This window comes from Scyliorhinus torazame, chromosome 28 (genome assembly GCF_047496885.1).
Source record: "Scyliorhinus torazame isolate Kashiwa2021f chromosome 28, sScyTor2.1, whole genome shotgun sequence".
Taxonomy (NCBI): Eukaryota; Metazoa; Chordata; class Chondrichthyes; order Carcharhiniformes; family Scyliorhinidae; genus Scyliorhinus; species Scyliorhinus torazame.
Genome location: NC_092734.1, coordinates 32,147,165 through 32,172,021, shown reverse-complemented (window position 1 = coordinate 32,172,021; position 24,857 = coordinate 32,147,165). Strand labels below are relative to the sequence as shown.

At 57.4% G+C, this 24,857-nt stretch overlaps 1 protein-coding gene across 1 annotated transcript in view; it reads right to left on the bottom strand.

Annotated features, from left to right (window-relative positions):
• LOC140403666 (glutamate dehydrogenase 1, mitochondrial-like) overlaps positions 1-24,857 on the bottom strand; it is a 138,522-nt gene that overhangs the window by 57,389 nt on the left and 56,276 nt on the right. Inside the window, exons 3-4 of the mRNA XM_072491826.1 lie at positions 24,148-24,203; positions 3,557-3,620 (exon numbers count right to left, since the gene is read on the bottom strand). Coding sequence (XP_072347927.1) covers positions 3,557-3,620; positions 24,148-24,203 — 120 coding nt within the window. The remainder of the gene's footprint in view (positions 1-3,556; positions 3,621-24,147; positions 24,204-24,857) is intronic.

Here is a 24,857-nt window from a genome sequence, read left to right as displayed (position 1 = left end):
ATTATCAGAACATAACTGTTCCAAATTGGGTAATGCACAAGTTCAGGTCAAGCAGGATATGATGAAGCACCATTTTCTGTGTGATCAAGTAGCTTCCAGAGAATTGCATATGAAGACTGCCCTCAGGCGAATTAGGTTAATAGAGATGCAGTGGCAGGACGGTGGCACAGTGGTTAGCACTGCTGCTTCACGGTGCTGAGGACCTGGGTTTGAATCCCGGTCCTGGGTCACTGTCCGTGTGGAGTTTGCACATTCTCCCCGTGTCTGCGTGGGTCTCACCCCCACAACCCAAAGATGTGCAGGATAGGTGGATTGGCCGTGCTAAATTGCCCCTTAATTGGAAAATTTAAAAAAGAGATGCAGTGGCAGACATCCAAGGTGATATTCTAGAATGCACAGAATCGATATATTAAAACGAGAAAGAAAATGTGGAGGATCCACTGTCCATGGTTAACTAAAAAAAGTTAAAGTTTGGATCAAATTTAAAGAAAAAGCATATCATTATGCAAGGTTGAGTGGTAGGTCAGAAAATAGTACAGAACATAAAAAAAATCAAAGAATAAGGAGGGGAAAATTTATTAGAGTACGAGAGAAAGCAAGCTAGAAATTTATATAGGAGTTCCTCTAGCTATTTTGACAAAAAAAAGCGTTAAAGTGAGTTTTGATCCTATAGAGATCGGGTCTGGAGAATTAATAATGGAAAATAAGGAGAAGACAGATGAATTGAACAGGTACTTTGCATTAGTCTTGATTATAGAGGATACAAATAACATTTTGAAATAGCTGTAAATCAGGAAATGGAAGGAAACAAACTCAAGAAAGTTACAATCACCAGGGAAGTGGTACTGAGCCAATTGTTGGAACTGCTTCCTGATGGATTTCATCCTAGGGTCTTAAAAGGGTCTGGCGAGGTAGTTGACACATTGGCTTAACGTTTGTCACAGGGAAAATGTTAAAAGCTATTAAAGGTGTTATAGCAGAGTTATAGATAAATTGAAGGCAATCAGACAGAGGCAACATAGATTTGTGAAAGGGAAATCACATTTAGCTCATTTATTGGAGCTCTCCGAAGAAGTAACTTGTGCTGTGGGTAAAGGGGAACCAGTGGATATACTGTATTTAGATTTCCAGAGACATTTGATAAGGAGCAGTATCAAAGTTTATTGCGGAAAATAAAAGCTATTAGTGTAGGGGTAACATACTGGCATGGATAGACAATTGGTGAGCTAACATTGGAAAATTAAAAAAAGAGATGCACTCCGACGTCGGCTGACGAATTCTCCGGCTCGTTTTTTGGCGGGGATCGCGCTGGTCGGGGGCCGTTGGCAGCGCCCCCCCCCGCCCCCCCCCCCCCGGCGATTCTCCGGTCCCCGATGGGCCGAGCGGCTGCCATGAACTACACAAGGTCTATACCGGCGGGACCTGGCTCTGAGGGTGGTCTGCGGAGTCCTGGGGGGGGGGGGGGGGAATCCGCGCGGGGGGGGATCCGGCCCGGGTTGGGGGGGGGGGGCTGACCCACGATCTTCTACATTTCCAGGATCCGTATCCTCCCTCTATTCCCATCCTATTCATGTATTTATCAAGATGCCCCTTAAACGTCACAATCGTCTCTGCTTCCACCACCTCCGGCAGCGAGTTCCAGGCACCCACTACCCGGTGTGTAAAATAACATGCCTCGTACATCTCCTCTAAACCTTGCCCCTCGCACCTTAAACCTACACCCCCTAGTAATTGACCCCTCTACCCTGGGGAAAAGCCTCTGACTATCCACACTGTCTATGCCCCTCATAATTTTGTAGACCTCTATCAGATCACCCCTCAACCTCCTTCGTTCCAGTGAAAACAAACCAAGTTTATTCAACCTCTCCTCATAGCTAATACCCTCCTGACCAGGCAACATCCTGGTAAATCTCTTCTGTACCCTCTCTAAAGCCTCCACATCCTTCTGGTAGTGCGGCGACCAGAATTGAACACTATACTCCAAGTGTGGCCTAACTAAGATTCTATACAGCTGCATCATGACTTGCCAATTTTTATACTCAATGTCCCGACCAATGAAGGCAAGCATGCCATATGCCTTCTTGACTAACTTCTCCACCTGTGTTGCCCCTTTCAGTGACCTGTGGACCTGTCAATACTCCTGAGGGTTCTGCCATTCACTGTATATTCCCTTCCTGTCTTAGACCTTCCACAAACAAGAGGACTTTTTGCTCTCCAACCATTTCTCCTTTTTCATATCTACATGCCTTGCTCTCAAATTACTGGGACATGCTCTGTTTCTATTTACTCTATCCTGTCCTTCCATAAATATTAAATACAGCATCAACTCAGCACTTAGTTGTTTTTACTGGAAGAGAGGAGATTAAGTCATCAACCTGTCTGACAACAGGTCCTGCCAAACCTGCCAAGTAATTGTCTCCAGGGGCAGCACGGTAGCACAGTGGGTTAGCCCTGATGCCTCACGGCGCCGAGGTCCCAGGTTCGATCCCGGCTCTGGGTCACTGTCCGTGTGGAGTTTGCACATTCTCCCCGTGCTTCCGTGGGTTTCGCCCCCACAACCCAAAGATGTGCAGGCTAGGTGGATTGGCTACGCTAAATTGCCCCTTAATTGGAAAAAATGAATTGGGTACTCTAAATTTATTTTAAGAAGTAATTGTCTCTATTTCGCAGTTCCAGCATCTGCAGTCTTTTTGTACTTTTATTTCTGCAACCCTGGGCTAAACCCTCGCTATTACCTCAGTATCCTTCTTATGGTGTGCAGTGCAAAACTGGGTTCACCAACTATGCTCTGCCTAAGGTTTTACACAGGTTGACCATTACGCCTCACCTTAAATCCTATACCTCTTGCCATAAAACTCCAGTAGTCCATTGGTGTTGTTTTTAAATAAATCCATCTCATCTGCTGGAGGCATTGCTCTCAATGTCTTGTTTACCTGAAGCACCAAATTGTTCTGCTCTAACACACCATCTCCCAAAAGTATTACTTTTAAAATAAAAACATACCCCTTCACTAACCAAATTCCACCTGCCTTCCTCTTGCCCAGTTGTCAATAGTCCCTTGCAGCTTCCTTTGTTCCTGACAATTACTTCTGCCTGTGATTTAGTATCGTCTGACAATACAACAAGATACCATTCGCTCCAACCCGATTTCCAAACTCACTGATGCAAACAGATGACAAGCCGCCCTGGAATTGAACCCTGTGGGATGCTGCTACCCACATCTAAACACCCTTCAGATAGACGGGTCTGCACTATAAGCTATTTGCTGCCTCTGGAGAAATAAGTCCCTCTCTAAACTTTTCTCTTCTAGCAAGTTAAGGGACTCAACTTGCTATATAGGCCATCAGTAAAAATTTCCACTTGTTCGCTGTGCAACTACAATTAGAGATCCAGGTGGTCAGATCCGTTCAGATAAAACACAGGAACAATTGTCTGCTGGTTTGGTGCTATTTAATGCAAGCCACAATTTGAACGGGGCAGCTTCCAGTGAACAAACAGCCTGATGGGTATTGCACAAAAATATAAAATTGCCAAAAAGAATTCTCCACAAACTTACCAATGAATCCTTTCTTTGCCAGCTCAATGGTAAACCTTCTCGTAATTTTTTCCAATTCAGAATCCTGCAATATTGGGGAAAGAGTGTCAGTCTGGGACGTCCGATGGTGAAACACAAATCTCTACACAGACTAAAACGTGACTCAACGCTGCTTCGAACTAGGGTCTTTCCTTGGGTTCAGGCATGAACCAGCCAAACCCGGTTTTAGATGTTCAGCACTGGACATTTTCTCTTCACTCTTTTAAGATTCAAAATCTAATTCAACTAACAATACTCTCTATCCAGGCAAATGGTTGCAAAGATGGTACGAGCATCCAAAAATGTTCCATTATTATACTTGCATTACTTTAACAGAGTAAATCAAATTAGACTGCAAACGAAAAGCTACAAAGCATTTATTGTTTAAATAGAAGATAATTAAATGAATATCGGGTAATATAGAAAGCATCCACAGTATTAAAAGACCCTGGGAATTAGCTAAAAAAAGGGCAATACAAAATGGTTTTGGAGATAGAATATTAAAAACAAAATTAAATTGAGATATCCTGGGGCATTATAATAAAGCATTCTACAGCCACCAAGTACTCTTTGAAATGCAACCGTTGCTGTAATAAAGGAAATGTGGCAGAAAATTTACATACAAGTGATGAGATAGTGACAAATAATCTGCTCTTGAAATGTTGATCAAAGGATAGCTTTTGGCTAGGACACCAAAGGGAACTCCCCATGATCTATTTTAAGATAGTGCCATAAAATCTTTTACATCCACTTCAGAAGGCAGACAAGGCTTTGGATTTAATGTCTCATCTGAAAGACAGTACCTCCTCGTTTCTGCACCGAAGTGTCAGGGCTCAACCCCGAGTCACAGCTTTACACTTAGCCAATGTTGGAGCAGGGCTGTGTTTCAAACACGGGTCTTGCTGTAGGTATTCACCAAAGTACTGCTGGTCACTTCAATAAACTGTTGCAGCATCTTTATGTTCAGGGTTGTGCTCATACCATCCAGCATCTAAGAATCTGACAGTGTAACCCAGGAGTGTAACAGTAGGGTCACCCTGTGATGTAAATTGGATGTTGGGTCTTTCACACGTGTTCATGGGGAGGCCAAAGATTAATGTTTTTTTTCCACAGTACGTACAAAGCAAGTTCAACTGGTCTTTAAAGAATCCCTACAGTGCAGGAAGCCATTTGGCCCATTGTGTATGCACCGACTCAACAAAAGACCACCCTACTCAGGCCCACTTCCATGCACTATGCCCGCAACTCTATCTAACCTTTGGAAACTAAGGAGCTGTTTCTCATGGCCATTCCACCTAACCTGCACATCTTTGGACCGTGGGAGGAAACCCACGTAGACACTCTCCCTCTGACTTGGAAATTTATCACCTTTCCTTCACTATCGCTGGTGCAACATCCTGGAACTCCCTCCCTAACAGCACAGTGGGTGTACCTTCATCTCAAGGACTGCAGCGGTTGTAGAAGGCAACTCACCATCATCTTCTGATGGGAAACTAGGGGGGGGGACGACGACAATAAATGCTGGCCTAACCAGCGACGCTTCCATCCCGCAAAATGATTTTTAAAAAAAAAACACGGGGAGAACATGCAAACTCCACACAGACAGTCACCCAAGGTCAGAATCAAACCTGGGACTCAGTTTTGAAGCCTAGATTTTTCTTCTTTCTGTTGATGGCCTGAGTTCTTCCCAGTTTGCTCGCTTAATACAAAATATTCAATGCAACACGCTTCTCCACATCAATGGGTCATTTTGCTTATCATGTATGAAATCTTCGGGGTAATTTCTGGCAAATTTCCTCCACGCGCTCCCATAAGTGCTGAACGACCTGCTTGTTAGGTGAATTGGACATTCTGAATTCTCCCTCTATGTACATGAACAGGTGCCGGAATGCAGCGGCTAGTGGATTTTCACAGTAACTTCATTGCAGAGTTAATGCAATGCTACTTGTGACACGAATAAAGATTATTAAATAGTAGAACAGGCTCGAAGGGCCGTATTGCCTCCTCCTGCTTCAATTTCAGGGTGTGGGGGGGGGGAGGGTGTGGTGGGGGGGGGGGGGGAGGTGGGTGTGGGGGGGGGGGGGGGGGGAGGTGGGTGTGGGGGGGGAGGTGGGTGTGGGGGGGGAGGTGGGTGTGGGGGGGGGAGGTGGGTGTGGGGGGGGGGAGGTGGGTGTGGGGGGGGGGAGGTGGGTGGGGGGGGGGAGGTGGGTGTGGGGGGGGGGGTGTGGGGAGGGGGTGTGGGTGTGGGGGGGGGTGGGTGTGGGGGGGGGGTGTAGGGGGGGTGGGTGTGGGGGGGGTGGGTGTGGGGGGGGGTGGGTGTGGGGGGGGTGGGTGTGGGGGGGGTGGGTGTGGGGGGGGTGTGGGGGGGTGTGGGGGTGGGGTGTGGGGGTGTGGGGTGGGTGGGTGTAGGTGTTGGGGGGGGTAGGTGTGGGGGGGTAGGTGTGGGGGGGTAGGTGTGGGGGGGTAGGTGTGGGGGGGTAGGTGTGGGGGGTGGGGGGGTAGGTGTGGGGTGTGGGTGTGTGTGGGGTGTGGGGGTGTGTGTGGGGTGTGGGGGTGTGTGTGGGGGGTGTGGGGGGGTGTGTGGGGGGTGTGTGTGTGGGGGGGTGTGGGTGTGTGTATGTGGTAGGGTGTGGGTGGGGGGGCTGGGTGTGTGTGTGTGTGTGGGGGGGGGTGGGTGTGCGCACGGGTGTGTGTGTGTGGGGGCGTGTATGAGTGAGTTGAGGGAGTGTGTTGATGGTGGGCGCTTTTGTGAGTGGGGGCAATGCGTGTGAACGGGTGCAGGGGCAGGCTGAAGAGGGGTGAGGGGGAGTGTGCGTGGCGGGGTAAGGAAGTGCGCGTCCCGGGGGGGGGGGGGGGGGCAGAGAAAATGTGGGCATGGAGTGGGGTGGGGGGTTAAGAGAGTGCGTGTTGGGGTGAGGGGAGGTCAGAGAGCGTGTTGGGGTGAGGGGCCAGGTCAGAGTGCGAGTTGGGGTGAGGGACCAGGTCAGAGTGCGTGTTGGGGTGAGGGGCCAGGTCAGAGTGCGTGTTGGGGTGAGGGGCCAGGTCAGAGTGCGTGTTGGGGTGGGGGGGGGGGGAAAGAGGTCAGAGTGCGTGTTGGGGTGAGGGGGGGGGGGAGGGGTCAGAGTGCGTGTTGGGGTGGGGGGGAAGAGGTCAGAGTGCGTGTTGGGGTGAGGGGCCGGGTCAGAGTGCGTGTTGGGGTGAGGGGCCGGGTCAGAGAGCGTGTTGGGGTGAGGGGCCAGGTCAGAGTGCGAGTTGGGGTGAGGGGCCAGGTCAGAGCGCGTGTTGGGGTGAGGGGGGGGGGGGGGGGGGAGAGAGAGAGCAGAGGTCAGAGTGCGTGTTGGGGTGAGGGGGGGGGGGGGAAGAGGTCCGAGTGCGTGTTGGGGTGGGGGGGAGAGGTCAGAGTGCGTGTTGGGGTGAGGGGCCGGGTCAGAGTGCGTGTTGGGGTGAGGGGCCGGATCAGAGAGCGTGTTGGGGTGAGGGGCCAGGTCAGAGTGCGAGTTGGGGTGAGGGGCCAGGTCAGAGTGCTTGTTGGGGTGAGGGGGGGGGGAGAAGAGGTAGGAGTGCGTGTTGGGGTGAGGGGGGGGGGGGGGGAAAGAGGTCAGAGTGCGTGTTGGGGTGAGGGGCGGGGGAGAGGTCAGAGTGCGTGCTGGGGTGGGGGGCCGGGTCAGAGAGCGTGTTGGGGTGAGGGGCCAGGTCAGAGTGCGAGTTGGGGAGAGGGGCCAGGTCAGAGTGCGTGTTGGGGTGAGGGGCCAGGTCAGAGTGCGTGTTGGGGTGAGGGGCCAGGTCAGAGTGCGTGTTGGGGTGAGGGGCCAGGTCAGAGTGCGTGTTGGGGTGAGGGGCCAGGTCAGAGTGCGTGTTGGTGTGAGGGGGGGGGGGGGGGGGGGAAAAGAGGTCAGAGTGCGAGTTGGGGTGAGGGGCCAGGTCAGAGTGCGTGTTGGGGTGAGGGGCCAGGTCAGAGTGCGTGTTGGGGTGAGGGGCCAGGTCAGAGTGCGTGTTGGGGTGAGGGGCCAGGTCAGAGTGCGTGTTGGGGTGAGGGGCCAGGTCAGAGTGCGTGTTGGGGGGAGAAGAGGTCAGATTGCGTGTTGGGGTGAGGGGCCGGGTCAGAGTGCGTGTTGGGGTGAGGGGCCGGGTCAGAGTGCGTGTTGGGGTGAGGGGCCGGGTCAGAGTGCGTGTTGGGGTGAGGGGCCGGGTCAGAGTGCGTGTTGGGGTGAGGGGGGGGGGGGGGGGAAGAGGTCAGAGTGCGTGTTGGGGTGAGGGGGGGGAGGAGAGGTCAGAGTGCGTGTTGGGGTGAGGGGGGGGGGGGGGAGGAGAGGTCAGAGTGCGTGTTGGGGTGAGGGGGGGGAGGAGAGGTCAGAGTGCGTGTTGGGGGGGGGGGGGGGGGAAGAGGTCAGAGTGCGTGTTGGGGCGAGGGGGGGGGAGGTCAGAGTGCGTGTTGGATGAGGGGCGGGGGAGAGGTCAGAGTGCGTGTTGGGGTGGGGGGCCGGGTCAGAGTGCGTATTGGGGTGAGGGGCCGGGTCAGAGAGCGTGTTGGGGTGAGGGGCCAGGTCAGAGTGCGTGTTGGGGCGAGGGGGGGGGGGGGGGGGGGGGGAAAGAGGTCAGAGTGCGTGTTGGGGTGAGGGGGGGGAAGAGGTCAGAGTGCGTGTTGGTGTGGGGGGCCGGGTCAGAGAGCGTGTTGGGGTGAGGGGCCAGGTCAGAGTGCGAGTTGGGGTGAGGGACCAGGTCAGAGTGCGTGTTGGGGTGAGGGGCCAGGTCAGAGTGCGTGTTGGGGTGAGGGGGGGGGAAGAGGTCAGAGTGCGTGTTGGGGTGAGGGGGGGGGGGGGGGGGGAAGAGGTCAGAGTGCGTGTTGGGGTGGGGGGGAGAGGTCAGAGTGCGTGTTGGGGTGAAGGGCCGGGTCAGAGTGCGTGTTGGGGTGAGGGGCCGGGTCAGAGAGCGTGTTGGGGTGAGGGGCCAGGTCAGAGTGCGAGTTGGGGTGAGGGGCCAGGTCAGAGCGCGTGTTGGGGTGGGGGGGGGGGGGAGAGAGAGAAGAGGTCAGAGTGCGTGTTGGGGTGAGGGGGGGGGGGAAGAGGTCAGAGTGCGTGTTGGGTTGGGGGGAGAGGTCAGAGTGCGTGTTGGGGTGAGGGGCCGGGTCAGAGTGCGTGTTGGGGTGAGGGGCCGGGTCAGAGTGCGTGTTGGGGTGAGGGGCCAGGTCAGAGTGCGTGTTGGGGTGAGGAGCCAGGTCAGAGTGCGTGTTGGGGGGAGAAGAGGTCAGAGTGCGTGTTGGGGTGAGGGGGGGGGGGGGGGGGAAAAGAGGTCAGAGTGCGAGTTGGGGTGAGGGGCCAGGTCAGAGTGCGTGTTGGGGTGAGGGGCCGGGTCAGAGAGCGTGTTGGGGTGAGGGGCCAGGTCAGAGTGCGTGTTGGGGTGAGGGGCCAGGTCAGAGTGCGTGTTGGGGTGAGGGGCCAGGTCAGAGTGCGTGTTGGGGGGAGAAGAGGTCAGAGTGCGTGTTGGGGTGAGGGGGGGGGGGGGGGGGGAGAAGAGGTCAGATTGCGTGTTGGGGTGAGGGGCCGGGTCAGAGTGCGTGTTGGGGTGAGGGGCCGGGTCAGAGTGCATGTTGGGGTGAGGTGCCGGGTCAGAGTGCGTGTTGGGGTGAGGGGCCGGGTCAGAGTGCGTGTTGGGGTGAGGGGGGGGGGAAAGAGGTCAGAGTGCGTGTTGGGGTGAGGGGGGGGAGGAGAGGTCAGAGTGCGTGTTGGGGTGAGGGGGGGGGGGGGAGGAGAGGTCAGAGTGCGTGTTGGGGTGAGGGGGGGGGAGGAGAGGTCAGAGTGCGTGTTGGGGTGGGGGGGGGGGAGGTCAGAGTGCGTGTTGGATGAGGGGCGGGGGAGAGGTCAGAGTGCGTGTTGGGGTGGGGGGCCGGGTCAGAGTGCGTATTGGGGTGAGGGGCCGGGTCAGAGAGCGTGTTGGGGTGAGGGGCCAGGTCAGAGTGCGTGTTGGGGCGAGGGGGGGGGAAAGAGGTCAGAGTGCGTGTTGGGGTGAGGGGGGGGAAGAGGTCAGAGTGCGTGTTGGTGTGGGGGGCCGGGTCAGAGAGCGTGTTGGGGTGAGGGGCCAGGTCAGAGTGCGAGTTGGGGTGAGGGACCAGGTCAGAGTGCGTGTTGGGGTGAGGGGCCAGGTCAGAGTGCGTGTTGGGGTGAGGGGCCAGGTCAGAGTGCGTGTTGGGGTGGGGGGGGGGGGAAGAGGTCAGAGTGCGTGTTGGGGTGAGGGGGGGGGGGGGAAGAGGTCAGAGTGCGTGTTGGGGTGGGGGGGAGAGGTCAGAGTGCGTGTTGGGGTGAGGGGCCGGGTCAGAGTGCGTGTTGGGGTGAGGGGCCGGGTCAGAGAGCGTGTTGGGGTGAGGGGCCGGGTCAGAGTGCGAGTTGGGGTGAGGGGCCAGGTCAGAGCGCGTGTTGGGGTGAGGGGGGGGGGGGGGGAGAGAGAGAAGAGGTCAGAGTGCGTGTTGGGGTGAGGGGGGGGGGGAAGAGGTCAGAGTGCGTGTTGGGTTGGGGGGGAGAGGTCAGAGTGCGTGTTGGGGTGAGGGGCCGGGTCAGAGTGCGTGTTGGGGTGAGGGGGCCGGGTCAGAGTGCGTGTTGGGGTGAGGGGCCAGGTCAGAGTGCGTGTTGGGGTGAGGGGCCAGGTCAGAGTGCGTGTTGGGGGGAGAAGAGGTCAGAGTGCGTGTTGGGGTGAGGGGGGGGGGGGGGGGGGGGGGGAAAAAGAGGTCAGAGTGCGAGTTGGGGTGAGGGGCCAGGTCAGAGTGCGTGTTGGGGTGAGGGGCCAGGTCAGAGTGCGTGTTGGGGTGAGGGGCCAGGTCAGAGTGCGTGTTGGGGTGAGGGGGGGGGGGGGGGGGGGGGGAAGAGTGCGCGCGGGCGGAAGGAGGTGCGCGCGGGGCGGAAGGAGGTGCGCGCGGGGGGAAGGAGGTGCGCGCGGGGGGAAGGAGGTGCGCGCGGGGGGAAGGAGGTGCGCGGGGGGGGGGGAAAGGAGGTGCGCGGGGGGGGGGGAAAGGAGGTGCGCGGGGGGGGGGGGGAAAGGAGGTGCGCGCGGGGGGGGGGGGGGAAGGAGGTGCGCGCGGGGGGGGGGGGAAGGAGGTGCGCGCGGGGGGGGGGGAAGGAGGTGCGCGCGGGGGGGGGGGGAAGGAGGTGCGCGCGGGGGGGGGGGGGGAAGGAGGTGCGCGCGGGGGGGGGGGGAAGGAGGTGCGCGCGGGGGGGGGGGAAGGAGGTGCGCGCGGGGGGGGGGGGGGAAGGAGGTGCGCGCGGGGGGGAAGGAGGTGCGCGCGGGGGGAAGGAGGTGCGCGCGGGGGGAAGGAGGTGCGCGCGGGGGGGAAGGAGGTGCGCGCGGGGGGAAGGAGGTGCGCGCGGGGGGAAGGAGGTGCGCGCGGGGGGAAGGAGGTGCGCGCGGGGGGAAGGAGGTGCGCGCGGGGGGAAGCAGGTGCGCGCGGGGGGAAGGAGGTGCGCGCGGGGGGAAGGAGGTGCGCGCGGGGGGGGGGAAGGAGGTGCGCGCGGGGGGGGGGGGAAGGAGGTGCGCGCGGGGGGAAGGAGGTGCGCGCGGGGGGGGGGAAGGAGGTGCGCGCGGGGGGGGGGGGAAGGAGGTGCGCGCGGGGGGGGGGGAAGGAGGTGCGCGCGGGGGGGGGGGGAAGGAGGTGCGCGCGGGGGGGGGGAAGGAGGTGCGCGCGGGGGGGGGGGGAAGGAGGTGCGCGCGGGGGGGGAAGGAGGTGCGCGCGGGGGGGAAGGAGGTGCGCGCGGGGGGAAGGAGGTGCGCGCGGGGGGAAGGAGGTGCGCGCGGGGGGAAGGAGGTGCGCGCGGGGGGGAAGGAGGTGCGCGCGGGGGGGAAGGAGGTGCGCGCGGGGGGAAGGAGGTGCGCGCGGGGGGAAGGAGGTGCGCGCGGGGGGAAGGAGGTGCGCGCGGGGGGAAGGAGGTGCGCGCGGGGGGAAGGAGGTGCGCGCGGGGGGAAGGAGGTGCGCGCGGGGGGAAGGAGGTGCGCGCGGGGGGAAGGAGGTGCGCGCGGGGGGAAGGAGGTGCGCGCGGGGGGAAGGAGGTGCGCGCGGGGGGAAGGAGGTGCGCGCGGGGGGAAGGAGGTGCGCGCGGGGGGAAGGAGGTGCGCGCGGGGGGGAAGGAGGTGCGCGCGGGGGGAAGGAGGTGCGCGCGGGGGGAAGGAGGTGCGCGCGGGGGGAAGGAGGTGCGCGCGGGGGGAAGGAGGTGCGCGCGGGGGGAAGGAGGTGCGCGCGGGGGGAAGGAGGTGCGCGCGGGGGGAAGGAGGTGCGCGCGGGGGGAAGGAGGTGCGCGCGGGGGGAAGGAGGTGCGCGCGGGGGGAAGGAGGTGCGCGCGGGGGAAGGAGGTGCGCGCGGGGGGAAGGAGGTGCGCGCGGGGGGAAGGAGGTGCGCGCGGGGGGAAGGAGGTGCGCGCGGGGGAAGGAGGTGCGCGCGGGGGGAAGGAGGTGCGCGCGGGGGGAAGGAGGTGCGCGCGGGGGGAAGGAGGTGCGCGCGGGGGGAAGGAGGTGCGCGCGGGGGGAAGGAGGTGCGCGCGGGGGGAAGGAGGTGCGCGCGGGGGGAAGGAGGTGCGCGCGGGGGGAAGGAGGTGCGCGCGGGGGGAAGGAGGTGCGCGCGGGGGGAAGGAGGTGCGCGCGGGGGGAAGGAGGTGCGCGCGGGGGGAAGGAGGTGCGCGCGGGGGGAAGGAGGTGCGCGCGGGGGGAAGGAGGTGCGCGCGGGGGGAAGGAGGTGCGCGCGGGGGGAAGGAGGTGCGCGCGGGGGGAAGGAGGTGCGCGCGGGGGGAAGGAGGTGCGCGCGGGGGGAAGGAGGTGCGCGCGGGGGGAAGGAGGTGCGCGCGGGGGGAAGGAGGTGCGCGCGGGGGGAAGGAGGTGCGCGCGGGGGGAAGGAGGTGCGCGCGGGGGGAAGGAGGTGCGCGCGGGGGGAAGGAGGTGCGCGCGGGGGGAAGGGAGGTGCGCGCGGGGGGAAGGAGGTGCGCGCGGGGGGAAGGAGGTGCGCGCGGGGGAAGGAGGTGCGCGCGGGGGGAAGGAGGTGCGCGCGGGGGGAAGGAGGTGCGCGCGGGGGGAAGGAGGTGCGCGCGGGGGAAGGAGGTGCGCGCGGGGGGAAGGAGGTGCGCGCGGGGGGAAGGAGGTGCGCGCGGGGGGAAGGAGGTGCGCGCGGGGGAAGGAGGTGCGCGCGGGGGGAAGGAGGTGCGCGCGGGGGGAAGGAGGTGCGCGCGGGGGGAAGGAGGTGCGCGCGGGGGGAAGGAGGTGCGCGCGGGGGGAAGGAGGTGCGCGCGGGGGGAAGGAGGTGCGCGCGGGGGGAAGGAGGTGCGCGCGGGGGGAAGGAGGTGCGCGCGGGGGGAAGGAGGTGCGCGCGGGGGGAAGGAGGTGCGCGCGGGGGGAAGGAGGTGCGCGCGGGGGGAAGGAGGTGCGCGCGGGGGGAAGGAGGTGCGCGCGGGGGAAGGAGGTGCGCGCGGGGGGAAGGAGGTGCGCGCGGGGGGAAGGAGGTGCGCGCGGGGGGAAGGAGGTGCGCGCGGGGGGAAGGAGGTGCGCGCGGGGGGAAGGAGGTGCGCGCGGGGGGAAGGAGGTGCGCGCGGGGGGAAGGAGGTGCGCGCGGGGGGAAGGAGGTGCGCGCGGGGGGAAGGAGGTGCGCGCGGGGGGAAGGAGGTGCGCGCGGGGGGAAGGAGGTGCGCGCGGGGGGAAGGAGGTGCGCGCGGGGGGAAGGAGGTGCGCGCGGGGGGAAGGAGGTGCGCGCGGGGGGAAGGAGGTGCGCGCGGGGGAAGGAGGTTGCGCGCGGGGGGAAGGAGGTGCGCGCGGGGGGAAGGAGGTGCGCGCGGGGGGAAGGAGGTGCGCGCGGGGGGAAGGAGGTGCGCGCGGGGGGAAGGAGGTGCGCGCGGGGGGAAGGAGGTGCGCGCGGGGGGAAGGAGGTGCGCGCGGGGGGAAGGAGGTGCGCGCGGGGGGAAGGAGGTGCGCGCGGGGGAAGGAGGTGCGCGCGGGGGGAAGGAGGTGCGCGCGGGGGGAAGGAGGTGCGCGCGGGGGAAGGAGGTGCGCGCGGGGGGAAGGAGGTGCGCGCGGGGGAAGGAGGTGCGCGGGGGAAGGAGGTGCGCGCGGGGGGAAGGAGGTGCGCGCGGGGGGGAAGGAGGTGCGCGCGGGGGGAAGGAGGTGCGCGCGGGGGGAAGGAGGTGCGCGCGGGGGAAGGAGGTGCGCGCGGGGGGAAGGAGGTGCGCGCGGGGGGAAGGAGGTGCGCGCGGGGGGAAGGAGGTGCGCGCGGGGGGAAGGAGGTGCGCGCGGGGGGAAGGAGGTGCGCGCGGGGGGAAGGAGGTGCGCGCGGGGGGAAGGAGGTGCGCGCGGGGGGAAGGAGGTGCGCGCGGGGGGAAGGAGGTGCGCGCGGGGGAAGGAGGTGCGCGCGGGGGGAAGGAGGTGCGCGCGGGGGAAGGAGGTGCGCGCGGGGGAAGGAGGTGCGCGCGGGGGGAAGGAGGTGCGCGCGGGGGGAAGGAGGTGCGCGCGGGGGGAAGGAGGTGCGCGCGGGGGGAAGGAGGTGCGCGCGGGGGGAAGGAGGTGCGCGCGGGGGGAAGGAGGTGCGCGCGGGGGGAAGGAGGTGCGCGCGGGGGGATGGAGGTGGCGCGCGGGGGGAAGGAGGTGCGCGCGGGGGAAGGAGGTGCGCGCGGGGGGAAGGAGGTGCGCGCGGGGGGAAGGAGGTGCGCGCGGGGGGAAGGAGGTGCGCGCGGGGGAAGGAGGTGCGCGCGGGGGGAAGGAGGTGCGCGCGGGGGGAAGGAGGTGCGCGCGGGGGGAAGGAGGTGCGCGCGGGGGGAAGCAGGTGCGCGCGGGGGGAAGGAGGTGCGCGCGGGGGGAAGGAGGTGCGCGCGGGGGGAAGGAGGTGCGCGCGGGGGGAAGGAGGTGCGCGCGGGGGGAAGGAGGTGCGCGCGGGGGAAGGAGGTGCGCGCGGGGGGAAGGAGGTGGCGCGGGGGGAAGGAGGTGCGCGCGGGGGGAAGGAGGTGCGCGGGGGGGGGAAGGAGGTGCGCGGGGGGGGAAGGAGGTGCGCGGGGGGGGGAAGGAGGTGTGTGCGGGGGGGGAAGGAGGTGTGTGCGGGGGGGGAAGGAGGTGTGTGCGGGGGGGAAGGAGGTGTGTGCGGGGGGGAAGGAGGTGTGTGCGGGGGGGGAAGGAGGTGTGTGCGGGGGGGGAAGGAGGTGTGTGCGGGGGGGGAAGGAGGTGTGTGCTGGGGGGGAAGGAGGTGTGTGCTGGGGGGGAAGGAGGTGTGTGCGGGGGGGAAGGAGGTGTGTGCGGGGGGGGAAGGAGGTGTGTGCGGGGGGGGAAGGAGGTGTGTGCTGGGGGGGAAGGAGGTGTGTGCTGGGGGGGAAGGAGGTGTGTGCGGGGGGGAAGGAGGTGTGTGCGGGGGGGGGAAGGAGGTGTGTGCGGGGGGGGGAAGGAGGTGTGTGCGGGGGGGGGAAGGAGGTGTGTGCGGGGGGGGGGGAAGGAGGTGTGTGCGGGGGGGGGAAGGAGGTGTGTGCGGGGGGGGAAGGAGGTGTGTGCGGGGGGGAAGGAGGTGTGTGCGGGGGGGGAAGGAGGTGTGTGCGGGGGGGAAGGAGGTGTGTGCGGGGGGGGGGAAGGAGGTGTGCGGGGGGGGGGGGAAGGAGGTGTGTGCGGGGGGGGAAGGAGGTGTGTGCGGGGGGGGAAGGAGGTGTGTGCGGGGGGGGAAGGAGTGTGTGCGAGTGGGGGCGGGGGGAGGTGATTGGGGGGGGGGGAGAAAGGAGGTGTGGCGTGGGGAGGGAAGGAAGTGTGTGGAAGGGAGGAAGAGTGTGTGTGTCTGGGGGGGGGCAGTATGAGTGCGGGGGGGGGGGGTGAGGTCAGAGTGTGTGCGTGTGCATGTATGTGGGGGGTCATGAGTGTGTGGGGGGGGGGCGAGAGCAGTGTTTGTGTGTGGCGCGGGGAGGTCAGAGTGTGTGTGTGTGTGTATGTGGGATGTGGGGGTGGGTGGGTTAGGAGTGCGTGGGGGGCGGGGGGAGAGAGCAGCGTTTGTGTGGGGAGTTGCCGGGGGGGGGGGGAATGGATGTGTGTGTCGGTGTGTGATTTCCTTGAGGAACACACAGAAGGATTCAAAACAAGGATATCCATGACAATTTCAGTCAGTTGAGTGTGTGAGACTCAGGGGCATGTACTCGGCGGATGGCAGCCAGTGGCTGTGTGTGTGCATGTCTGATGACGATTCAAACATTACATCAGATTATTTCTCATTAAAGCGAGTTGGAAACATGTGAATGTCCTCCAGAGTATTACAGGAATACTATTATCCATTCTTAGTCACCACTCAATCTTTGCTGCACATATTTAGAATGTGTGTTTCTCATTTTGAAGGCATGGTGGGCTGTAAAGAGATTGGAACATAGAGAGGATTGGCAAAGTGTTTTGCCGGTATGTTAATGAGATATTGCATTAGATATTTTATATTCAAGTCTTAATGAGTAAGGATATTGCACTCGACAGTTTGGGTGTTAGACTTTATACTTTCTGCAACTTTTAAAAACACTTCCCTTTTAACTGCACGGGCGCTTCGAGTATCCGAATACAGGGTAACCTGAATCCACAATAATGTCCTAATTTTCATCTTTCAATGGACAACTAAGAGAACAGCGACCTATCAATTATTACAGGACACCATCGGTAAACTTTAAAAATTTGCCAAGACAATATTGTTCATATTCAAGGAATTGAACTAATTCTCCATTGTTCTTTCCTAAAAAGCAGCCTTGATTAAATATTTGAGCACAGAGTAATTTCTCCATTTCATTATTCATTGTGCAACCTTAATATGCTCCTATTTTAACAGTGCTATCTTAGTTGGTCAAAACATATTCTGGAATCGGACAAGATCACTCTCAATATGAGAGAGAGGTTGTAGTTAAGCTGTATAATTCGTAGTGGATGTGTTTGTCCCCGTCTCATTTTCAGTCGAATGTTCTAAATCCTGGTGCTGGAGAGCTTCCTTCCTTTCATACGTGCTTTGTGCTGATCTCCAATGGAGTTCAGGAAGGGCTACATCTTTGACAAGGATCCCCATATCTCATTAGAAGCACTTGTTACAATTCCAGTTGACATTCTAACTGGACGGGAGATCCCAGAATGGAATCCTGGCTCAAAAGACCTTTTGGGGGTGATTCTCCGATATTGTGGCCAACTGTTCGCGCCGTCGTGAACGCCATCGCGTTTCACGACGGCGCAAACAGGGCCCGGACACGACCTATTCTGGCACCCACAGGGGGTGGGTTCACGCCGCTCCAGCGTCCTTACGCGGCACCAACCCGCGCATGCGCAGTTGGGCCGCGCCATCCTGCGCATGCGCGGGTAACGTCTTACGCATGCCGGCCCCTCACCAACATGGAGCCGTTGTTCTGGGGCCGCGCGCGGAAGGAGGTAGGCCCGGGGGGGGGGGGGGGGGGGGGGGGGGGGGGGTGGGTGAAAGCAGCCAGCCCACCGATCGGTGGGCCCCGATCGCGGGCCAGACCCCTTTGGAGGCCACCCTCGGTGAAGGAGCCCCCCCCCCCCCCCAAACAGGCCACCCCACCAGCATTCCAGGCCACCTCGGTGAAGGAGCCCCCCCCCCCCCCCCAAACAGGCCACCCCACCAGCATTCCCGCAGAGTTCCCGCCGGCAGCGACCAGAAGTGGACGGCGCCGGCGGGAACCTTTCGTGTCGTAGCGGCCGCTCGGCCCATCCGGCCGGAGAATCGCTGCTCGCCGGTTCTCCGAGCAGCCCGGTGCGAATCGCGCGCCACTGGTTTCCGGGGGGTGGGAGAAGCGGGTGCGGGGTCAGGGCGCGATTCGTGCGGCGCCCCGGCGATTCTCCCACCCGGCGTGGGGGGAGGGGGGGGGGGGAGAAAAGAGAACAGCGCCCTTTATCTTTATCAAAATAGAACCTGGAGGAGCAGTCAGATTATCAGCTAATTCATTTTAACAAGAAAAAAATATATATATTTTTTTAAAAACATGAAAAGTTGGATTCTATAAAACACCTTTACCACCCCCCCCCTCTCCTCACCGTAACAAATACACACAGATTTAATGATGAACACGGATTACAAAGTGCATCTTGAGCTTCAGTGGTCTTATACAAGTACACAAAATGACTGTGGTCAAATATGTGCATTCCACTGAGCCCAAGTTTGTGTCTGTGGATTTCTTCACAGAGTCTCCCCCCCCCCCCCTCAAGACGATTGTCATGTGAAAATTTCCAAACTCCACTCCCAAAAATATGCTTTAAAATATTCTCACAATTATGTTTTCTTCAGTGCTTTGCATTCTAAAATCTAGACTATAATGAAGGGCATAGATAAGGTAGATAGCCAACATCTTTTCCCAAAGGTAGAGGAGTCTAGAACTAGAGGGCATAGGTTTAAGGGGAGAGATACAAAAGAGACCAGAGGGGAAATTTCTTCACACAAGAGGGTGGTGAGCATCTGCAATGAGCTACCAGAGGCAGTGGTAGAGGAGGGTACAATTTTTTCTTTCAAAAAGGTTAGACAGTTACATGGGCAGGGTGGGTATAGAGGGATAGGGGCCAAATGTGGGCAAGTGGGATTAGCTTTGTGATAGAAACTGGGCGGCATGGACCAGCTGGGCCGAAGGGCTTGTTTCCGTGCTGTAAACATCTATGACTCTATGACTAAGTTTACCAAATGACAATTTTAGGGGCTGGTTTAGCTCACTGGGCTAAATAGCTGGCTTTAAAAGAAGGCTAAGGCAGGCCAGCAGCACGGTTCAATTCCTGTACTAGCCTCCCCGAACAGGCGGTGGAATGTGGCGACTAGGGGCTTTTCACAGTAACTTCATTTGAAGCCTGCTTGTGATAATAAGCGATTTTCATTTAATTTTAATTTCATTTTAAACAAAATTTCTACTCTACTGTGAATCCAGTCCAGGGTTTTACATCAACCCTTTAGGGCTTTTCTTCTAGCCAAGCTGACAAGAGATGATCCCTCTAGAAAAAAAAGTGTATCCTGGAGTAATGTTTAAGAAAACAAGTGCAGAAATCTGAAGAGCAGCTAGTTAGGGAATTAAAGAAATGAAGATAAGTATTAAGAAGTCTGAGGTTACAGGTACTAGAACAGAGCACTGCTCAGTAAAGGTAGAGCTGAGAATAAGGCGGAGAGAGATGTTCCCTCTCTAGCCTTCTAAACCAACTGATTCTAGCAGAGTTGCCCATGTTCAATTCCAATCAGATTAACTAAACTAAAACATAAAAGTTTCTCTACCTTACAAAGCCCCATTTTCAAAACAACACCCACATGCTTACGCCTATTATTTATTCTTCATGCTGCAGCCCTCGCCAAGCACACTAGAAACACAGTTGGAACTTAAACCAACACCCACACATACAAACACCTTTGTCCAGCATGAATCTGATCATAGGTTTTATCTTTCCAGGTACAGAAATATTAAATTAAATACACTTAAAACAATGCCGTATTTCTGATGTTTACCAATACAAATATAAATCCCTTAAAATAAAGCTAGATTTCCTAATACATTACATGGAAGCACTACAGTTATCTGCTCCATTCTCTATACCAGGTCCTCATCAGAATTCAGGCCATTTAAACACATACCAGATCCCCACATCACTGTGTCTCCATTGTGGCATCACATCCTTTGTTCTACTAGATATTTAATTTTGGTTAGTTAGTATATTTGGAACCTCAATCAGGGTCAAATGTCCCATTTAAGACACCCTCTCGAGACATTTATGGATTCCAATTGATTGACGAGTTTAACGCAACCTAGTATTCCATCTACATAGCATGGAGAGTGGAACATAGAACATAGAAAATACAGCACAGAACAGGCCCTTCGGCCCACGATGTTGTGCCGAACCTTTGTCCTAGATTAATCATAGATTATCATTGAATTTACAGTGCAGAAGGAGGCCATTTGGCCCCCCGAGTCTGCACCAGCTCTTGGAAAGAGCACCCTACCCAAACTCAACACCTCCACCCAACACCAAGGGCAATTTGGACATTAAGGGCAATTTATCATTGGCCAATTCACCTAACCCGCACATCTTTGGACTGTGGGAGGAAACCGGAGCACCCGGAGGAAACCCACGCAGACACGGGGAGGACGTGCAGACTCCGCACAGACAATGACCCAAGCCGGAATCGAACCTGGGACCATGGATCTGTGAAGCAATTATACTATCCACAATGCTACCGTGCTGCCCTTAAGAACAAATAAATCTACACTATATCATTTTCCCGTAATCCATGTACCTATCCAACAGCTGCTTGAAGGTCCCTAATGTTTCCGACTCAACTACTTCCACAGGCAGTGCATTCCATGCCCCCACTACTCTCTGGGTAAAGAACCTACCTCTGATATCCCTCCTATATCTTCCACCTTTCACCTTAAATTTATGTCCCCTTGTAATGGTGTGTTCCACCTGGGGAAAAAGTCTCTGACTGTCTACTCTATCTATTCCCCTGATCATCTTATAAACCTCTATTCAAGTCGCCCCTCATCCTTCTCCGCTCTAATGAGAAAAGGCCTAGCACCCTCAACCTTTCCTCGTAAGACCTACTCTCCATTCCAGGCAACATCCTGGTAAATCTTCTTTGCACCTTTTCCAGAGCTTCCACATCCTTCCTAAAATGAGGCGACCAGAACTGTACACAGTACTCCAAATGTGGCCTTACCAAAGTTTTGTACAGCTGCATCATCACCTCACGGCTCTTAAATTCAATCCCTCTGTTAATGAACGCGAGCACACCATAGGCCTTCTTCACAGCTCTATCCACTTGAGTGGCAACTTTCAAAGATGTATGAACATAGACCCCAAGGTCTCTCTGCTCCTCCACAATGCCAAGAACTCTACCGTTAATCCTGTATTCCGCATTCATATTTGTCCTTCCAAAATGGACAACCTCACACTTTTCAGGGTTAAACTCCATCTGCCACTTCTCAGCCCAGCTCTGCATCCTATCTATGTCTCTTTGCAGCCGACAACAGCCCTCCTTACTATCCACAACTCCACCAATCTTCGTATCGTTTGCAAATTTACTGACCCACCCTTCAACTCCCTCATCCAAGTCATTAATGAAAATCACAAACAGCAGAGGACCCAGAACTGATCCCTGCGGTACACCACTGGTAACTGGGATCCAGGCTGAATATTTGCCATCCACCACCACTCTCTGACTTCTATCGGTTAGCCAGTTCGTTATCCAACTGGCCAAATTTCCCACTATCCCATGCCTCCTTACTTTGTGCAGAAGCCTACCATGGGGAACTTTATCAAATGCCTTACTAAAATCCATGTACACTACATCCACTGCTTTACCTTCATCCACATGCTTGGTCACCTCCTCAAAGAATTCAATAAGATTTGTAAGGCTGGACAAGACAAACACAGTCACTGGCAGGGAGGGTACAGACCATGAAAATGTCGGTCCTGCCCAGATTTCTGTGTATTTTCCAGTGCCTCCCCATCTTTATCCCAAGGGTCTTTTTAAGCGGTTAAACATGGTGATTTTGGGCTTTGCATGGGCGGGAAAAACTCTGCAAGTGAAGAAGTGTTGCTGGAGCATAGTAGAGAGGAGGGTGGGTTGGCACTGCCGAACTTTAGCAACTATTACTGAGCGGAAAATATAGCCATGATTGGGAGGTGGGTAGGAAGTGATGGTGGGGGGGAGCGAGTGGAGGCAGCATCATGAAAGGACACAAGTCTGGGCATTGATAACGGCACCTCTGCCGTTCTCGCCGGCCCGGTACTCCACAAGCCCGGTGGTAGTGGCGGCCCCGAGAGTCTGGTGGTAGTGGAAGAAACATACGAGACTGGAGGAGGTATCGGTCTGGGCCCCGATTTACAACAACCATCGGTTTGTACCGGGAAGGCTGGATGGGGTGTTTTGGAGATGGCAGAGAGTAGGGACTGAGAGGATGGGGGACCTATTCATAGATGGGAGCTTCCCTTGCTTGAAGGATTTAGAGGAGAAGTTTGAACTGCCACCAGGAAATGGATTCAGGTATCTGCAGGTGCGTGATTTTTTGCAAAGGCAGATTTTGACCTTTCCGCTCCTCCTGCCAAGGGGATACAGGACAGGGTAGTTTCCAGAACGGGGGTGGGAGAGGGGAAGGTATCGGACATCTACAAAGAGCTTTTGGAGTCGGAGGAAACTCGGATAGAGGAGCTAAAGGGGAAGTGAAAATTGAGCTGGGGTGGGGGTGGGGGGTGGGGGAGAAGAGAGGCGGGTCTGTGGGCGGATGCTTTGAGCAGAATTAACACCTCCTCATCATGTGCCTGTCTTAGCCTGATACAACTTAAGATATGATGTGGAGATGCCGGCGTTGGACTGGGGTGAGCACAGTAAGAAGTTTTACAACACCAGGTTAAAGTCCAACAGGTTTGTTTCGATGTCACTAGCTTTCGGAGCGCTGCTCCTTCCTCAGGTGACTTAAGATAGTTCACCGAGCATACATGTTAAAAAAAATTTTTTTTTTTTTTAATAAAGAGTACCCAAATCATTTTTTCCAATTAAGGGCCAATTTAGCGTGGCCAATCCACCTACCCTGCACATCTTTGGTTGTGGGGGTGAAACCCACGCAAACACGGGGAGAATGTGCAAACTCCACACGGACAGTGACCCAGAGCCGGGATCGAACCTGAGATTTGGCGCCGTGAGGCAGCAGGGCTAACGCACTGCGCCACCATGCTGCCCTCACCGGGCATACATGATGGTGGCCTGGATGAGCAAGTATTTTGGGGTAGAGGACAGGTGTGCGAGGTGTACGGGGGGGGGGGGGGGCAGCAAAGCATGTCCATGCCCGAAGCTTCGGGGATTCTGGCAGGGTTTTGCAGATGTCATGCCCACGCTTAAAATATGGGTGGTGCCGAGTCCAGAGGTGGCGGTTTTTTGGGGTGTCGGAAGATCCGGGAGTCCAGGGGGCGAGAGAGGCTGACGGTTTGGCCTTTGCCTCCCTGGTAGCCTGGAGACGGACATTGCTAGCGTGGACAGACTCGAAGCCCCCAAAATCAGAGACCTTGGTTAGCAACTTGGCTGGGTTTCTGAGTCTTGAGAAATCCAATTCGCAAAGAGGGTTTGTCGGGAGGTGGCAGCCGTTTATCGACTTCTTCGGGGAAAATTAACTGTCAGCAGAGGCAATAAATTTTTTTTTTTTTTAAATAAATTGAGAGTACCCAATTTTTTTTTTCCAATTAAGGGGCAATTTAGCGTGGCCAATCCACCTACCCTGCACATCTTTGGATTGGGGGGTGAAACCCACACAAGCACGGGGAGAATGGGCAAACTCCACACGGACAGTGACCCAGGGCCGGGATTCGAACCCAGGTCCTCAGCGCCATGAGGCAACAGTGCTAACCACTGCACCACATGCCGCCCTAGCAGAGGTGATAATCCGGGGGGGGGGGCAGTTAGGCTATTTTCTGTTAAGGGTAGGTGGGATTTGTTAGGGATGGAAATGATGTATGTACTACCTTTATGTTTGGATTCACTTTCTTTTCTGTTGTTATTGTTATTATTAAATTACAAATACCCAAATAAAACATTTTTTTTAAATAAAAGGAGGATCATCTATAGTACCTCTAATATAAGTAACAGAAGCTGTATTCCATCCAAGAACCTGAACATGGATTTTGTTTCTTTAAAAAGGTGAAGAATATGCAAGAATATGCATATTTATGCAAGAATATATATGAATAACAACTGGAGCAAATCTCTGACTATAAACTAATCAGGAGATGCTAATGACCATGGACTTCGCACAGTCGCCCTCATGCCTGATGTGGGAGGGTGAGGGAATTGGTGATCTTTTGAAACTGATAACCTGAGGGTTCATTTCGCAATTCACCGTGCATAAAAAATGTGATACTTCATAACACCTCGGAATGCTGGCAATCACGAACAGATTTCCTTTCAGATGTCTTTCGGTACTTAATTGAATTGGGGAATATTGTTGTTTCAGTTTGAAGGCGGTTTTGTTTCCTCATTTTTAATCCCATTGTCTAATGTAATCAAAATGTTCAATTATTTGTATTTTCAGCTGCATTTGGTTGCTGTTATATGGTTACTTTTACAAAACGAAGAAAATGAGATAGCTCTTTGCGACCCCTTCCTCCAAGCCTTCAAGAGGAATTTACAATAATTATCAGGTTCTCCTAATATCTCCAGCGTATTACGAAAGAGAAACCATATCAACAGGGCACTTAAGAAATCTTACTCCATTTTTTTCTTGGATGTCCAGCCTATTCAGAGGTCACAAGCTCATCAGGAGCAGAAAATTGCACCATAGATATTTCTTCTCAAGCAGAAGTTATAACAAACAGGTTTAAGTTAAAATCACTTCTGCACTCAGTACTGGGGGACAAAAGTTTGTCAACTGCTTTCATTGTCACAACAATCGCAATTAATTGACACGTAAGGGATGGATCAGTAGACACTGACTGTGATAAAGGGGTAACATCCCCAGTTTTCGACCGCTTGTCAAATACTCAGTACAGTAAAGTTTTAAATGGAATTATCTGCCCACCCAGTATGAGCCATATTTACTTACACAGCAAGGAACAAGTTACAAGTAAATGCAAAAGGCTTACAGGTCAATACTACTTACTGTGTACGTCTTTGGGTTAATCTTCACTCCAGCTTTGGCACCTCCAAATGGCACATCTGGAACAGAGACAAAGAGGAGAAAATCAAAAAAATTTTAGTGAGAAGAAAAATGTTTCTGACAATCACTTCCACAGGGCCAGATAAATGCATTTTATTAGTCTATTTAGCCCCTCCCCTCCTCCAACCCCCTATTCTGCTACTCCCACCCCCTCAACCCACACCTCCACTCCAAACCCCCCCCGCCCCCCATCTCCCCTCCTCCACTACGGCCTCCCCACCCACACCATCATCCCCACCTTCCCCCCCCTCCCCATCTCCCCCACCCTATGCCTGACCACCAACCCCCCACCCCCAAACCCCCCTCCCCGACCGTGCTTCCCCTACTCCACCCGCAGCCCTTCCTCACCTCATTCCTCCCCACCCCCTCCTCCGATCCTCCCCATCTCCTCCCCAACCTCCCCTCCGTTGCTCCCCACCCCATCCTCCGCTCCTCCCCCGCCCCCCTGCTCCGCTCCTCCCCCGCCCCCTCCCTCCTCCGCTCCTCCCCCGCCCCCCCCTCCTCCGCTCCTCCCCCGCCCCCCCCGCTCCTCCCCCGCCCCCCCTCCTCCGCTCCTCCCCCGCTCCTCCCCCGCCCCCTCCTCCGCTCCTCCCCCGCCCCCCCACCTCCGCTCCTCCCCCGCCCCCCCCACCTCCGCTCCTCCCCCGCCCCCG